The sequence below is a fragment of the Simochromis diagramma genome, unplaced genomic scaffold, assembly GCF_900408965.1.
Source record: "Simochromis diagramma unplaced genomic scaffold, fSimDia1.1 OVJJ01000664.1, whole genome shotgun sequence".
NCBI lineage: Eukaryota > Metazoa > Chordata > Actinopteri > Cichliformes > Cichlidae > Simochromis > Simochromis diagramma.
In genome coordinates, this window is record NW_024387368.1 from 81,973 (window position 1) to 95,943 (window position 13,971).

A 13,971-nucleotide genomic window follows, 5' to 3' on the forward strand; every position below is an offset into this window, starting at 1 on the left:
ATAATTTAATGTTAATTCATTGTTTCATGTTAATCCTGGATCCCTCCTCTTGACACATGGACACTCCATTGAGTCAACTCATCAAAATCAGATTCCTGTCTTAAAGAAAAAGGTTAGCTAGATCACGTCCCAGGCAACATCAGGGCATCTTCTCCTCTGGAGCAGCACCACCCTGGACCTATAATCCTGCAAAAAAAGATGTTAGTGTGTTTTGCATATTAAATTTGCTTAACCCTTTAGAGCCGGTCGGAGCGGACACGCTCTGTTTTACGTAACTATTTTTGAATCCCGGTAGCTCTGCAACCACGTAAGCTATCGCAATGATTTTTTTTGCATATGAAACCGGAGGAGTTGTACTTACATCTTATGCCATCAGCTTGTCCTAGGTCACGGTTTCCTTCCACATAAAGCTTTGCAAAAACTGCATAAAAAGCACTTGCAGGAACAAAAACATAATATTCCAGAAACACGCTTTGCCGATCCGATCAGCTGTTCATAACACTTCCTATGTTGGAATAGACGTCAGCGCGAACTTTTGCATGTCCGCCATTACTTGCCCGAAACCGGAAGTGACGTCATTTTTGTGGAAATGTAGTCTTTTTTTACCATCAGGGCCTATACTGGTCTTTTTAAAAGTTATCTTTGACTTTATGACTTTCTGTGTCGTTTCTGGGATGCTTAGGACTCATATTGCACTGCTGGAAATAGTTTATTTTGATGCATATGCTGCTTTTTTTGCAAATTTGCAGTATAATATTTATTTTCGTTTTTCCTGCAGTGTATAAAAATTGGTGTATTTCAAAAATAAAACTACAGTGGGGCAAAAAAGTATTTAGTCAGCCACTGATTGTGCAAGTTCCCCCACCTAAAATGATGACAGAGGTCGGTAATTTGCACCAGAGGTACACTTCAACTGTGAGAGACAGAATGTGAAAAAAAAATCCATGAATTCACATGGTAGGATTTGTAAAGAATTTATTCGTGAATCAGGGTGGAAAATAAATATTAGGGCAATAACAAAAATACAACTCAATACTTTGTAACATAACGTTTGTTGGCAATAACAGATGTCAAACGTTTACTATAGGTCTTTACCAGGTTTGCACACACAGTAGCTGGTATTTTGGCCCATTCCTCCATGCAGATCTTCTCGAGAGCAGTGATGTTTTGGGGCTGTCGCCGAGCAACACGGACTTTCAACTCCCGCCACAGATTTTCTATGGGGTTGAGGTCTGGAGACTGGCTAGGCCACTCCAGGACTTTCAAATGCTTCTTACGGAGCCACTCCTTTGTTGCCCGGGCGGTGTGTTTTGGATCATTGTCATGTTGGAAGACCCAGCCTCGTTTCATCTTCAAAGTTCTCACTGATGGAAGGAGGTTTTGGCTCAAAATCTCACGATACATGGCCCCATTCATTCTGTCCTTAACACGGATCAGTCGTCCTGTACCCTTGGCAGGAAAACAGCCCCATAGCATGATGTTTCCACCCCCATGCTTCACAGTAGGTATGGTGTTCTTGGGATGCAACTCAGTATTCTTCTTCCTCCAAACACGACGAGTTGAGTTTATACCAAAAAGTTCTACTTTGGTTTCATCTGACCACATGACATTCTCCCAATCCTCTGCTGTATCATCCATGTGCTCTCTGGCAAACTTCAGACGGGCCTGGACATGCACTGGCTTCAGCAGTGGAACACGTCTGGCACTGCGGGATTTGATTCCCTGCCGTTGTAGTGTGTTACTGATGGTGACCTTTGTTACTTTGGTCCCAGCTCTCTGCAGGTCATTCACCAGGTCCCCCCGTGTGGTTCTGGGATCTTTGCTCACCGTTCTCATGATCATTTTGACCCCACGGGATGAGATCTTGCGTGGAGCCCCAGATCGTGGGAGATTATCAGTGGTCTTGTATGTCTTCCATTTTCTGATGATTGCTCCCACAGTTGATTTTCTCACACCAAGAAGCTTGCCTATTGTAGATTCACTCTTCCCAGTCTGGTGCAGGTCTACAATACTTTCCCTGGTGTCCTTCGAAAGCTCTTTGGTCTTGGCCATGGCAGATGTTTGGAGTCTGACTGTTTGAGGCTGTGGACAGGTGTCTTTTATACAGATGATGAGTTCAAACAGGTGCCATTCATACAGGTAACGAGTGGGGGACAGAAAAGCGTCTTACAGAAGACGTTACAGGTCTGTGAGAGCCAGAGATTTTCCATGTTTGAGGTGACCAAATACTTATTTTCCACCCTGATTTACGAATAAATTCTTTACAAATCCTACCATGTGAATTCATGGATTTTTTTTTCACATTCTTTCTCTCACAGTTGAAGTGTACCTCTGGTGCAAATTACTGACCTCTGTCATCATTTTAAGTGGGGGAACTTGCACAATCGGTGGCTGACTAAATACTTTTTTGCCCCACTGTATGAAGACACTCAAAATAAATTTCCTGTGGTAGGAAACTATTTTGTGCAACTTTTTTGTATTTACAGTTTTGAGGGATAAGCCTCTAAAATTTCTCTAACTAGAAATTTATGTTAAAAAAACTCAAAAACGATTTTCAATTTTTTTGTAGTTTATTGCACTTTTTTTGCAATTTATGTAATTACTATGCACTTAATAAATACATATTATTAAAATCTGGGCAATAATTGTTGTATTGATGTATAGCAACTTGAAATGCTCCCAAAAATGGCTCCACAGCATGTAAAAATATAATATAAGCTCTGGCGGACTTGGTTCTATGGTAGGTCTTAAAGGGTTAACACCTGGCTCCGCCAGGAGCCTGCATACACACCATCATGGCATATAAAACAAAATCTGGAAGTGAAATCAAATTTGACACTTCTAAACAATTGTATCATAAGAGTAATAAGTATTCAGCACTAGCAAGACAAGTGTCATGTGCAGGTTTTCTCAAATCAGTAAATTACAATTATTTCCATAATTTGCCTCAGACATGGATCATCCCATGTATTCAATCAACATTAATGTAATCGGTAACTTCTCTTAAGCAAAGTCACTCAACTCATCAATCATTATGAGCTCAAAAGTGGCCAGCTAATGAGTCCTATATCAAACTATTCCATAAACACTGCATCTCTTATTTGTTTTTCTCATTTCACTTGTCCGCTTCTGCTGAATCCTCTACATGCACTCTTAAAAAAAACAAACATTAGCAATACACATTGATCATTGGTGATCAGGCGCAGGTCGACAGGTTCCAGAGGTGCCATAAAAACACCATAAAGTTAACCATCCATGGCTGTGGAAAGAAGTGACACTAGTTTTCAACACAGGAAATTTCTCACATGTTATTCACATTATCAAAGTAACCTTCACATTTTCCCAAAAACACAGTGTAACAGCATCACCACTCATAACCTGTAAACACAGTTTTCTTCACACATAAACCCAGAAATCCTGTAGTAGAAAAACATTAACCAATTGTCCTGGTATTAAATCACATGATCAATTCACATGAAGAACTGTAATGCTGTAGAAAAGAAATGTAAATGTTAGCGCTGCGCAGGTGTATACACACTTTCTCACAGTGATCTCTGTGAGCAACACAAGGTAGTGAATAACACCCCTGGTAGATGCACAGACACAGAAAGTGGCATTTAAAAGGTTAAATCATCACGCAACCTCGAATGTATGGAACGCCAGGACTGCCATAATGAATTAATTAAATACACCATTAAACAATTAATTAAATGTGTCAATAATTAATTAAAATTGGAATTAATTAATGAAATAAATAGTTATGGTGTCCGCCATGGTGAACGCGATCACCACGGAGTCCGCTACAGCGAGTGATGTGCCACGACACGACCGCGGTGTCCACGTTGGAGACGAATGCAATAGAGTTTTTTAATAAAGCTCTGAGCTCTGCAGACATGATCATCATTCTAGTTCATCTGTTTGAAAGGAACAATGAGGCTCCTCCTCCTCTTGGCTCTCATTTGCTTCAGCGTTGCCGTCATCACAGCTAAGGCTGGACAGAAGAGCGTCGCACTGCCATGTCGAATTCCAAACAACAACCTCATAGCTGTGAACTGGAGCAGAGCCGACCTGGGAGAAGAATATGTGCTTTTATACCGGGATGGGCACTTTGAGCCACGCAACCAGCATCCATCTTTTCAGAACCGGGTGGATCTGCAAGACAGACAGATGAAGGATGGAGACGTGTCTTTGATTCTGAAGGATGTGACAACTAATGACACTGGAACATACGAGTGTCGTATCTTCGTGGGAGAAACAAGCACATGGAAGTCCATCAACACCACCTACCTGAGAGTTGATCCTCCAGGTGAGTGAGTAGAGTTGAGTGTGTGTGATCAGAGGTGAAGTTGCTTCCTGGTTGTTGATGTTTGTTTCTAAAGATGTTGTTGATGAGACTTTGTAGAAAGCAGCTGGTCTGAGTGATGTGATCAGAGTGCAGTAGATAATGTCTGACAGCAGTTTGAAGAGGAAATGGATTCTGTTCTGTTCTTCACTCATCACCTACCTGACAGCTGACACCTCACACCTGTTTCTCACCTGCAGGTCAGACAAGAGGAGACACAGAGGATGGAGGGAAGGAGGATGGAGGGAAGGAGGCTGGATCTGTTAAACTCATCGTTGGTCCGACAGTTTCTTTTGTGCTTCTTCTTGTTCTTATTTTCTTCATCCACAGAAAATTGAAACATCGATTGAGTCAGGATTCACATACCCCTCCCACGGAACTCCAGCCTGAAATTTCTGAGAGCTTTCTACAGCTGACTTCTGAACATCCTGCTGATAAACAAAGAGACAGAAATGACCTAAAAACAGACAGCTGTCACCAAGACTCCACAACAAGGATCCCAGATGTCACTCTGACAGTTGAGAATGAACTACTTCATCCTCCTCCTCCTCAGGAACCAGCAGGACTTATTCCAGAGAGTCACATCAGAGTGCAGTAGATAATGTCTGACAGCAGTTTGAAGAGGATTGTGTTCTGTTCTGGTTGTTTTTTGTTTGTTTGTCTTATCTGCACAAAACTAAGAGATCCACAGTTAACACCAGCCTCCACATGAAATGTTTGGACTCTCTCAGAGCTGTCTGTTACTCTAATAAAACCGCCAACAATTATTCTTAAATACTTGTTTTGTGTATTCTTACTTAAAATCGGAGGGGAGGGGGGGGGGATTATACATGCAAATTATGTATGTAAAAAATGTAAAAAATCCAATTAACTACTTGGATGTTCTGTTAACTACAGTGAAACAAAGACAAATGCATTTTACGTCCTTTTGACCTAAAAGTGTTTAAAATACCCAAAAAAGATGTGACGTTAGGACAGAGTTAAACCTGGAAGTCAGGCAACAATCATTAACACACCCAATCAGACTGTTTTATTGTAAATGTCAAAATGGTGGGTCAGTGTGAGTCACATTCAAATATCCCTGCTTATTTCAGTGATTTAAAGTCCTTCTAACTGTCCTGTAGCCTCTGGGCTGCATGTTAAGGGACAGCATAAAAATTAATGCATTCTCTGTAGAGAAGTTTCAGAGAATCATTTCTATGTGAGTCAGAAAGGTGAAATAGAAACAATGCTTTAGGTTTTTTGTGTTAAAGACACAAATGAAGAAAATCTCAGGCTTGAGATGAATAATTTGTTAAATTACAGAACAGAAAATAAAACATTCATCAGGAGCTGAGAGTTCATTATCTTTAAGTGTAAAACTGAAGATGAAAGCTGAAGTATGTTTGGCTTTTAAAGGCTGTGCAGGACCCCGTTTGAGCCTGTCAGACAGCAGAGGAGGCAGAATGGAGGAGCTCAGCATGTTTACAGTTTGATGTCTTCTGGTATTCTGTTTAAAAAAAAGATGCTGTTTCCCACATAGAGCACAGAGCTAAACAGATTTTTATCTAAATAAACACTTAAACCTTTTTCACATTATCTTGTTTAATCCTGATTAATCTTCATCTCTGACTCTTTTAATGACCACCATGAGTGAGGGAGCTGCTTCCTGTGAACTTCAGAAGTCTTTTCACAACCACAATTCGCCCTCTGCTGGTCAATTTAAGAGAATGCAGCTGCAATGCTTGAACGAAAGCTGATCTTCATCAACCACGCTGCGGTGGGTGGATGGTGGGATTGTAATTCAACTGTTTCAATACAGCATGTATACAGTAAAGGCAGTTAAAAGTCTCAATCAAACTACTGCACACTTCCTCACTTGCATCATCTTCACTACGTTCAAGCAGGTAGAGATAGATAATCCTCCAGCTCAGAGCTCACCTATGATGCAGATTTATTTCGAATATTTTTAATGCTGGCAGTGTAAAACAAGATGTTTCACGCACAGAACCACAGAGCACTCATGCATTAGGTTTTCCTGCAATACTACATTTATCACAGCTGCTAAGTTCAACAGCAAACGTTTGCAAATGTTCATTTTTATTTACTTATTTCTCTTTATTTGTTTGTTTACAACAAAAACAATAAGACAAATAACATTTACAATATTAACCAGAGGCTCAAAACAGCAGAAATAATATTTGCACAATATAAAAAAGGGAGACAGAAACAATAAGGTTGACATTAAGACAACAATATTATAGACAAGACATGTATTTTCTAAATCCACAGAAGAAGTTGTATACAAATTGAAAACTGTTGTCTGTTGCAGATTTGGAGTTGTGCGCAAAGCTGGTTGATGAAAATTTTAAATTGAAGTTTCTTGTTGCTAAGTTTAAATATATGAATAACGAATTCCCCATAAATTCAGATTGAAAATGAAAAATGTCACTGTTTGAGACATTTTTAAAACACGAATCACTGTTTTAAACCAGTGATTTGTTCTCTCTGTTGAGGTCAGGAAAGCGATTCCGCTCCCTGAAGACCAACACAGAGAGACTGAGGAGGAGCTTCTTCCCGCAGGTGATACGGTCTCTCAATCACACCACCACACAGTACTGACCCACACATATAGTTCTTACACACACACTACAGTGGGGCAAAAAAGTATTTAGTCAGCCACCGATTGTGCAAGTTCCCCCACCTAAAATGATGACAGAGGTCAGTAATTTGCACCAGAGGTACACTTCAACTGTGAGAGACAGAATGTGAAAAAATAATCCATGAATTCACATGGCAGGATTTGTAAAGAATTTATTCATAAATCAGGGTGGAAAACATCACTAGCTGCGCGGTTTTACGCGAGCACGGGAGTGCGTTGGTTGCGCGGGTCCACGCGAACCTAGAGGAAGCGGCTCTGTGATTGTGCGGATAGGACGCAGGTCCAGGAGCACGCTAGCTGTGCGTGCTGACGCAAGCTTTGATTTTTATCTTATCTTATTTTTACTTTGGTGTATTTTTCTCCGCCGTTATAGAGAGTTTAAGATTATATTAGATATTATATTATATTAGATTAGATTAGATTTTAAGATTATAGGCCAAAAAAAAGTGTGAATGAGCATATGCGTGTGTGAGTGCCAGTAAGTGAACGCAGCAACACAGAAGGAAACCTAAAGCGGTGTTAATGTAATTCTGTGACCTGTTGTGTACACGTAGCCTGGGTTTTGGGGTAAGGTGTTACCTGCCGCAAACTTAAAAGAATTGTCACAATGGGGAATAAAAGTAAGTCTGCCTTAGAAGGGGATGTAAAATTTATGGAGAAATTTTCACAGGGCAGCACGCAGTATGTAGGTTGTTGGCATAAAAAATATGGATTTGAAGGGACATTAGTGGAAGTTCAGTGTAAAATGCTTGTAGAAAGAAAGCTGTAAGTGTAGCAGGTAAAACAGGGAAAGCGAAGCAGAGGAAGGAATTGCAGTTAGCAGTTGCTAAGTTGTGGCTGGAGCAGGCTCAAAAGAGAAGAGAAGCACAGAATGTTAAAAGAGCAATATTGCAAGCAGTAGTTGTGAAACCTGAGGATGAAACCTTGACTTGAATGTTAGCAGAAAGAAGAGCCAGAGAAGAGCGTGTGAGAGCAGAGGCAGAGGTGGAGGAGAAATTAAAGGCTGGGTATGGAGAGGCATTAGGAGAAGCATTGAGTCCAAGACAGACTAGGCAGGGCAGGAAACAGAAAGTAAAGTTATTGAACACAAACGTTACAACCACATATCCATCCCTGACACAACACAAAAAAACCATATGGTGTTTCTGTCCCAGAGTGTAAAGATGAAGAAAGTTTTTCTCCTGATCCATTCCATGAGGTTAGCACTTACCCTATGGTAGAGGTTGCTAACCCACATTTTGGAGTGGACGGGGATGACAGCCGCGCTATTCATGTTTACCGGCCATGGACCGAGTCTGAATGTGCTGATGCCTGCAAGAGCCTTGGAGATCCATTGATTAATGTTGATGAGTTCATAGCTCGACACAGACAGCTTTGTTCCTCATACTGTTTAAATGGACAGGAAACTGAGACTACTTTTAGGAGATGTCTCACTTATAATTGGACCTGTGTCAGAGGACAGTACACAGGTAAAGGGCCAGGTGATAACACCCTGCCCTATGGAGATGCAGATCTCCTTGTCAAAATTAATGAAGTGTAATTGTAATCTAAGCAGAAGTGAGTGTGAGCGTGTCTGACGTCACGGTGTGTGTGAAAAGGTATCCAGCTGGGGCAGACATGATTTTGCAGATCACCTGCCCAGTGGACAAAAAGGAATAAAATAGTTGTGTGGATGAATGATAGCACGAAGAGTGTTTGGTGTTTCTCAGTCTGAAACAGCTGTAATGCTATTTTCTGTTTTGGAGAAAAGTACAGTTAAAAAAAAAACAGAGAGAGAGATGTGTGTTGTTTTAAACAGTGATGAGAATAATGAAAGTGTGATGAGAGAGGAACACAAAAACATACAGAAAATGCATTAACCATACTAACCCTTACATGCACATACACAGTAAATGATACTCATGAAGACCAGAAAGCATCTTAAGCATGAGATTCTGTTTGGCATCTTGTCCAAGTCACTAGTAAGATGAAAGTGATACATAGACTAGTGGACTGAATATTATAGGAGGACAGATGGTTGCATCATAGAGGACAAAACAGAATGATGATGAGAGGTCTTAAATGAGTGAGCTGAGTGAGCTGATTTTGAGTTTCTGGTGTGTGAAGAAGTTTTAACATGGCACACATTTAGTTACATGAGAAGAAACCTATTATGTGACGAGACAACAGGGTTATGCTGTATGTTGTGTGTATGGCTGATTGGATGAATGTTTGAGATTAAACTGGCTGTTGATTTGTCTTTTATTACTAAAGTTGAACCTGCCAATTGGGTTGTTACGATTTATCCCCCTGGCATGAAGAACACGTGTCATGACTTAAACAAGGCCTTTCTTTCCTTTGATTTCCTTCATTTTCTTCCTTTTATTTTGTTACTTTCATGGTGCACTAAAAGTTTTGTTCGATGATCTTTGTTTGAGCAGATCTGCACGATTAGAACCGAAGCGTCGTCGAGAAAACTGTTGCAAAGTGAGCTTCTCCAAAATTAAAATGGGCTCAGGAGAAAGCCACTTATTTGGGATTGTGATGGCCAAACCCGTGGCCACACTCTAAAGTCGGTAACTTTTGTATTTTCATTCTTCATTTGAACATAGTAATATATTTTAGTTTCCAATAACTTTATTGATTGGTTTAGATACATTTGTTCTATTTGTAAGCGCGCACATTTAGTTTACTTATGTATTCATACTACTTAGTTTCTTTGCTTTCTGACTAACCTTTGTCTTTTTATTTCTTACCTGCCATAATCCCTGGGAGTTGCTGGACAAAAGATGGTAGCTAGGGTTTGAAACCATTAAATGAAAAGGAAGATAATTAGACCAAACCACCACTTCCTGCTGAAGGGTGTGAGATTATTCTGTTATCATATGTTACCTTATATATGTAATCAAAGTAGTTGAAGTATGATACTGCTGTAGATCATATTATACCCTTAATATAGAGTGTGTGATCAGTATGTAGTTTTAGTTTGCATTATACTTCTGACTTAAAAGAGTGTGAAAATCATTAGATCTATTGGATTGACCTGTATTACTCGACACTGTTGAATGTGTTACACTGTTTCTTGACATTTCATACTGCTGAATCATGAAGAGAATGTTGTGTGCAGAGGACCTTGTGCAGATAATAGAAGAAACAGACCACATTCCATACCCCCACCTTTTCAGAAGAGCAGAAAGACAGGGAGCCGAGGTCATAACTTAGGCGCCGTAAGAGAGAAAAAATGTGAATGTTTAGGATTTACGACTAGGTGGGGGCCACTAGATACTATAAGAAGCTGAGTAACCCGTCACCATTTTGAGACTCGCTGTGACCCTCTGCAGGCAGGTCTCCCCATCATGATGGTTCTAATGCTCATAAGTATTGAATTGTATGGAAATAAATGATTGTTGATTGAGCATTTATACACCGAGTACTGTCCTTCCTTCAGCCCAAAGATTAAAAGAATTGGGAGATTTCAATAGTATCATTTATTCTGACCTGAGTTGCATTACAGGAAAACTCCTGACAAAAACAAAGCAGCACACATATAAGCATCTTCAAACTGTCACATCACTCATTCACCAAAGTGTCAATCAAAGATGACAGATGATGGATCAATAACTGCAGCTGGATTGTGTTTGTTCTCTCCATCAGATTCCTGTCAATTCACAATCAACACAAACACAGTACACAGAAACCTCAAACTGTCTGACAACAACAGGAAGGTGACACATGCTGAGGAGGTTCAATCATATCCTGATCATCCAGACAGATTTGATGTTTATGAACAGCTGCTGTGTAGAGATGGTTTTTGGAAGCTTGGTTTTGCCTTTGCTGGATACTGATCTAATCGTCTCAAGTCTGGCCCGTCCTGGATGAAACTCTTTTCTTGCTGCGTCACGACTGACTTTTTAGCTAACGTAAGCTAAAGTGGCAGTTTCTGTTTTTGTTTTTGACGCTGTCGCCGGTGCGAGATTCCGGAATGGCACCAGTTACCTCAACATCCAGCTGTGAAAGCTGCATCAACCTGAGCCAAAAAGTGATCGAGCTGGAACAAAGGATATCCACGCTATACCAAATCCAGGGGGCTGAATGCGAACTTGACACGATCCTCCTTGGCAAAGCTCAAACCACCGCTACTAGCGCTGAGCTAGCCGACACAGTGCACCATCCAGCTGCTGTGTCCCAAGATCCCGCCAACAGTCAACACAGGCTCTCAACTTGCGTCGCTGGTGCTTCTGCCAAGGACGAGAACTCCTGGTTTCAGCTAGGGGCCAGACCCAAGGCTCTGGTCAGCTCCACTCCAATCCAACCAGTGCCATGGACCGTGGTTGAGACGCGTGGTGGCTGCAGAGGGGGCAGGAGGATCCGTCTCTCGCACCCTCACCCCTCCGGCGCGGTAGTACTGGAGAATAAATTCAATGTCCTGGATCCTGTGGACTTTCCTCCTCTGACCGCTAGCCCTCGCCATCCCGCTGTGTCGCTGAGGTCTGCGCCATCTCCACCACTACGCCCCCGGAGCCGCGGCGGGCAACCCGACGCTGTGGTGCAAACTCACCGCGGAGAGCTGTGTTTTACCCCGGCTCCTCGGAGAAGAGGACCCACGGCGCGGCTACCTGGGAGTCACTCACGCAGTCCGGCTGGCGCATCTCCATCTGAACACCCCCGGTGTCGCGGCGCGGGTGCCTCAGATGGCCAGCAGCCCCCGGTGGCACCTCCTCTCTCCACGCTGGTCCTCGGGGATTCCATCATCAGGAACGTGCGGATGAGGGGGGCGCTCACGCTGTCGTTCCCGGGAGCCACTGTTGTTGACATAGTGGACAGAATTCCCAACATTCTGGCATCCCACCCACAGGTTAACCGGCTCATCATCCACATCGGCACCAATGACATCCCCAAACAGCAATCTGAGCTGCTGAAGTTGGACTTCCTCGAACTCTTCAGCCTCCTTGGTCAGTTGCAGGTGAGTACTTTTATCTCTGGGTCCACCCCCACCTGTGGCAGAGGGATAGGCCGTTTCAGCCGGCTACTCAGCCTTAACACCTGGCTTTCCTCCGCCTGTGTCTCCCACGGCTTGGGTTTTATTAACAACTTTGATGCCTTCTGGGAGAGGAGGCATCTTTTGGGGGCAGACGGGCTCCACCTCAACGCCTGGGGACGCCGTTTGCTGTCCGCCAATTTGGCATTTGGCATACAGCACTCCCACACATCGCCACTGTCTGCCACTGACTGATGTTCCCCTGGTCCCAGCTCCTATATTTGTTCCACTTTTAACAGTAATAAACTAAACTCTGGACTCGGACCTCTCTCTCCCACAGTCAACATAATACCCGTCATAATCACAAACAGAGAGCAACAGAATTATCATAAATCCAGTAACTCCAAAAACATTAATAACCTCCGGCCTCTTCAAAAATATCAACATCCATTCAACTCTATTGTCAACAATCCACCAGTCTCAATCAGTATGGCACTTTTAAATGTACGCTCTCTGTCGAACAAGTCTTTTATTATTAATGATATAATTTTAGATAATAAACTTGACTGTTTATTTTTAACTGAAACATGGCTGGGTTCGGATGCACCAGTTGTTCTCACTGAGGCCTCCCCACCAAATTTTAGTTTCTCTTTTTCTATTAGAAGTGGTAAGAGAGGTGGTGGGACTGCATCTTTAGCCAACAACACACTCACCTCCAAACAAATTTTATTTGATCATTTTACCACTTTTGAATTCCATGCTATTGTTTTCAGCAGCCCTCCAGTTTTATCTGTCACAATTTATAGACCACCTAAAGACAGCGCTGCTTTTATCAAGGAATTCTCAGAATTTTTAACAAACATACATTCAAACTATAATATGATAATTTTAACCGGTGATTTTAACCTGCACATAGATAATCCTTCTGACCCTGCATCAAAAGAATTCTTAAACATTCTTCACTGTTTGGATTTTACCCAGCACGTCACACAGCCGACTCACAACAGAGGACACACTCTGGACCTGGTCATCACCCATGGGCTGTCCACCAGCGTGTCCTCTGTTGTTGACTTGGCTGTCTCTGACCACTACTGTGTGTTTTTTAACATCACCGGTTTTATTCAGCAGGAGACCTCGGTGCGAACTGTGAGGAGGCGCTATCTAACCTCTGAAGTGGCTGCAAATTTTACCAGGGTTTTACACGAATGCCCCCCTGTGATTTTACCTGCACCCTGCGATTTGATTTTTAATCATTTCAACAGCAAACTGAAGAAAAGCCTTGACTCCGTTGCTCCACTCACCACCAAAAGGATTAACGTAAAACATGCATCACCCTGGAGAAACGAAGAAGTCAAAAAACTCAAAAGAAATTGCAGGGCAGCAGAAAGGAGGTGGAGGAAAAATAAAAATACTATCAACCATCAAATATTTTGCGAGCAACTTAAAATGTACAATAATACATTAAGGAACTCAAGAAATTCATACTTCGCCAAAATAATCAGTATTAACAAAAATAATCCCAAGGTCCTCTTTTCCACCATAGATCATTTATTTAACCCTGATTTTAACAGCTCCCAAAGAACCCCACAGACTCGCTCTGTGAGCAGTTTGCAGACCACTTCAGGGGAAAGATCAGCGCCATCAGATCTGATATTTTATCTAATCGCGATATGTTTGTAAACACATCTGAGGGCTCGATTGTACCTGAGGAGACACTGGACAGCTTCGTCCTGGTTAATGCTGAGAACCTTCAGAAAGTTTTCTCCACAGTGAGACCCACCACATGTCTTTTAGATCCAACCCCTTCTTCACTCTTTAAAACACTTTATGGATTTTTTGAGGCTGAGCTTTTATACATGATGAATTGCTCTCTTCAGTTGGGTGTCTTCCCTGCTGCCTTTAAAACGGCGGTGGTGAGGCCCCTTCTGAAGAAGAGCAATTTGGATTGTAATGATTTTAATAACTACAGACCTGTATCCAACTTACCATTTTTTAAGTAAGTCTTAGAAAAACTTGTATTTTACTCAGATG

At 41.9% G+C, this 13,971-nt stretch overlaps 1 protein-coding gene and 1 long non-coding RNA gene across 2 annotated transcripts; both read left to right on the forward strand.

Moving 5' to 3' along the window:
• Positions 1-3,852: 3,852 nt before the first annotated feature.
• Positions 3,853-5,114, forward strand: LOC120718817. The gene is made up of 2 exons (XM_040007530.1): positions 3,853-4,306; positions 4,543-5,114. Exons 1-2 carry the CDS (start codon positions 3,931-3,933, stop codon positions 4,938-4,940), a joined length of 774 nt encoding a protein of 257 aa, XP_039863464.1. The 5' UTR covers positions 3,853-3,930; the 3' UTR covers positions 4,941-5,114.
• Positions 5,115-7,908: 2,794 nt separating this feature from the next.
• Positions 7,909-8,828, forward strand: LOC120718820. The gene is made up of 2 exons (XR_005692563.1): positions 7,909-8,181; positions 8,552-8,828. It is a non-coding gene; the product is annotated as an uncharacterized LOC120718820 (long non-coding RNA).
• Positions 8,829-13,971: the final 5,143 nt, after the last annotated feature.

Excerpts from the sequence above, each read along its gene's own strand:
- LOC120718817 (XM_040007530.1), top strand. The coding sequence starts at position 3,931 with ATGAGGCTCCTCCTCCTCTTGGCTCTCATTTGCTTCAGCGTTGCCGTC. Across the intron at positions 4,307-4,542 it reads CCTGAGAGTTGATCCTCCAG|GTCAGACAAGAGGAGACACA; the intron begins GTGAGTGAGTAG and ends TCTCACCTGCAG.